Source organism: Mesitornis unicolor, unplaced genomic scaffold (genome assembly GCF_000695765.1).
Source record: "Mesitornis unicolor isolate BGI_N332 unplaced genomic scaffold, ASM69576v1 scaffold21139, whole genome shotgun sequence".
NCBI lineage: Eukaryota > Metazoa > Chordata > Aves > Mesitornithiformes > Mesitornithidae > Mesitornis > Mesitornis unicolor.
The window spans coordinates 4,630-8,188 of record NW_010208389.1 but is presented as its reverse complement, the minus strand read 5'-3'; the positions used below and the strand labels follow the sequence as shown (position 1 = coordinate 8,188).

The following is a 3,559-nucleotide window of genomic DNA, read 5'->3' as shown; positions in this document are numbered from 1 at the left end:
TTCCGATCCGTTTACTGTGGTTTGATTCACATAGTGGAGCAGCTTTCTAGCATATGGACTGGATTCCTTGAAAACTAAACTAGATGATATGCTCCAACCAGTAATCTGCATTCGATCTGAGGGACTAGGTTAGACCTGGTCCAAAGTAAAGCCCACAAAACATGCATAGTGTGAACACCAGGTCCTCAGTGCTGACTGCCTCATTCTGCAGCTCTAGTCGTATTGTGTTCCCTATCACATAGTCATAAATTAGCTTTCCTTGACCTTGAAGAGTCATTGGAGGCAAATCAGAAGCACTGTCCATTAGATACAAATGGGTTTAGTGCCTTCTTACTTTTTCCTTCAGTGAAAATGGCTTTAACCAGGTGCAAAGGAGCAAAACCTTTGAAACAGCGTGTAGCCATTTCTCAAAGATTTGAGAGAGATCTCTTTGTATGAGCCTTCATCTTCTGGAAATAATTTATGAAACGCTCATCTCTGCATCTGAAAATGCCAACTTAATATAGGAATAGTCAAAGTTGTAGATCATGTCCAGTCCTTAGACAGAGTTCTCTGATGTGTAGAAGTGAGACAAGATAGCTGCTTAGAAGTCACTTACTTTCCCAAACGTTCCTGAAGGGAACCAAGATAAATCTCGCTGCAGCAAACAATCTTCTAGTAAGAAAAGTGTGAGATAGTGAATATCCTCTTTCTGTGGAAAGGCCTTGTATTGGTACGTGATGCATTTTGAAAACAATTGCAGGACACCTACGCACTGAGATTTTGACCACTCATTGAATTTTGCAAGTAAAGTAGGAAATACTTAAAGTTACAAAGTGATTGTTTCAGTCATTACTGGGGAGTAAAGCTGATGTAGCCACTCCAGCACCACCCTGTGGGCAGCACTGAGCAGTGGTCCAGGCTCACATTGAAACATCCTGACCCACAAAGGTAATGAAAACTGGCAATGTATTTTCAGTACCAGGGTGCCCAGAAACCTAGGTGGTTTGAGCATTGGGATCAACAGAAGAAACAGTCACCTTTAGAGTGCTAAGAGTACCACATGGGGAGTCTTTACTGCCTTGCCTGCAAGGGAGCATCCGTACTAACGTTCCTTCTCTTGCAATGATGGCCTGGCTGAGGTAGACAGGAATCGGTCATGAGAACACGTGTGCACACAAGGCCATGTGAAGTAATTGCACCTCTGGTGGGGAACGGAGCCGAACAAAACAGACCTTGGAGCATAACTTTGGGAACTCATACTGACCAACACCTCTGTTGACTGTGGGCTCCATGATGTCAATTAAAGCTTATCCTTCTGCCCTCTGTACAGTCTCAGCCATTTCCTTAATTTCTTTTGCATTTCAGACCACTGACCACCTGGTGTCTTTTTGCTGACAGCATTTGTGTGACTGCTGGGTCAGTAGTTTTGCTCCTGTGAATATGAACTGTGTAATGTAAGTGTGTGGATTTTGTCTTCTGCAGGATACCGTATTTTGAAACCAGTGCAGCTAACGGGAATAACGTAAGCAAAGCCATAGAAACTCTGCTCGACCTCATCATGAAGCGCATGGAGCGGTGCGTGGATAAATCCTGGATCCCAGAAGGGGTAGTGCGCTCCAACGGGCACAGCTCTACAGAACAGCTGAGTGAGGAGCAAGAAAAAGGCAAATGCGCCTGTTAACTCAGTTACAATTAAGTTTAATGTATATGCTGGAGTGTAGTACAGTTGCAGCTTAACTGTTTAACTTATGGACAAATCACACATGTAGTTATTTAATGAGCTATATTAATCCCTTATACTAATTTTTGGTTTTTTCTTCTGAAGCAACATTGACCTTTGCTTGCAAGATACGCAGTTTATTACTGATGGGACGGGTATCATTTGGTGTAGCACTAGATATTCCTCTAATTCTCTAAATCGGAGGGAAGGGAAGGAGAGGAGAGGAATTTTTATTACCAGATTTAGAAACAGCTCTCTGTATGGGCAATGAGAAAGGAAAAGCTTCTGAACGGAAGGATTTGCAGTTGCCCTTTGAAGGCTCCATTTACTGCACAGGCCAGGCATTTAGATTAGGTATTGTGACAGCTCTTAGTCTCTACTAACAGCAAGCTTGCCAACATGGTTCTTGGTTTTGAATAGAAACGTTTAATCATTTAATCAACCAATAACAATCTTAAAGAGCAAATCCTGTGTTTTCCACAGAAGCCTGTGAATAGCTTTTCCTTGCTCTCTCAAACCCATCAGCTTAGTGATGAAAACCACAGGAAAACTCTTCTGTATAGAGTAAAAAGCTACGGAGAAGCATAAGGGTGCATACGTAGAGCACTTCGGGTATGCCATGAAATTGAACATGTAAACTACAACTGTACTATATAAAATATATCCAGCACAGCCTATGGGACCTCCTGACACCATCTGAATTTCTAGAACATGCGTATACGTATATTTATATGGAAACGGCATAACTGGGCATCTGTTGTTACCTTTTGTTTATGTTACCACTCATGTTTGAGCAGGAATATAGGGCACCTAGATGTCAGATAGAGTTCAGCAGAGCTAGTGCGTTGCGCTGAATTTGTTTTACCAAACACAGATTCAGAACGTTTCTTCCAATTTGGATTGCAAAATGAATTACGATTGTCTGATGGTGAGATGCAGCTAAAATAACAGTTCTATCTAGATCGGTATTTCTATAAATGTATAACGCTCATTTTATTCTGCCAACCTCTGTGTCCTGTGCCGTCTTGGTTATCATATTCATTTATGGCTTGTTCGTTTCCTTTAGGTTGTGTTTAAAAAAGAATAGGGTTGTTTTTCTCTTTTTGCCCCTACAGATCATACCCCTTACGGACGTGAATGTCAGTTTTGGTTTCAGTGGATCGTGTTACTCTGTGATCATTTTTATTTATTCGTACAACCTAAGGAACAACCAGTATTCTTGGGGTCATTTTTCCAGACTGATTTATAAGATGTGCCTACCAAGCTCTTTTCTACCCTGGCAGAGGTTGTATAACTCTAAAGTATTGCCAATGAAAGTCGTGACGTGCCAAACTGAGTCTTTTTACAGACTTTCCACAGCAGTTTGTTTACAAAGCTGTTCCTTCTTTACAAGCGATGTATTTATTTATTTAAATATTCTAACTACTGCAATTTCGGGCAAACATTGAGACCAGTTGTGAACGTGAATTACAGCATAACACATTTTTTGAAAAGGACCAAACATGCTTCTAGAATAGGAGCTAAAAATAAAGAAATAAATAACTAGATATTTGATGTAGCCTCTGGTTAGATGAATAATGCAAGAAGAAGTGTTAAAACTTGATTCTTAAAATATTTTACGAAGTAGTGTATTGTTCTGTAACAAAGACGACATGTAAATATTAGATTTTTATCACAGCCTACACAGACTATTTTAAAAGTGCAATATAATTTGACTGCTCTGGGGCTAGGAGAGAGATTAAAGCAATTTATATTCAATAAATATAGGTGGGGTTTTTTTCTACTGTACAATAACCAGATTCTGAAATACTTGTGGACCGGAGTTGCTGTAGTTTAACTCACAGTGCCTTTTGAAGT

General features: G+C 40.2%; 1 protein-coding gene across 1 annotated transcript in view; it reads left to right on the top strand.

Annotated features, from left to right (window-relative positions):
* RAB27A (RAB27A, member RAS oncogene family) overlaps positions 1 to 1,761 on the top strand; it is a 5,879-nt gene extending 4,118 nt beyond the window's left edge. The window contains exon 5 of the mRNA XM_010192499.1: positions 1,465 to 1,761. Within this exon, the coding sequence (XP_010190801.1) occupies positions 1,465 to 1,663 (199 nt within the window). The 3' untranslated portion in view covers positions 1,664 to 1,761. The remainder of the gene's footprint in view (positions 1 to 1,464) is intronic.
* Positions 1,762 to 3,559: the final 1,798 nt, after the last annotated feature.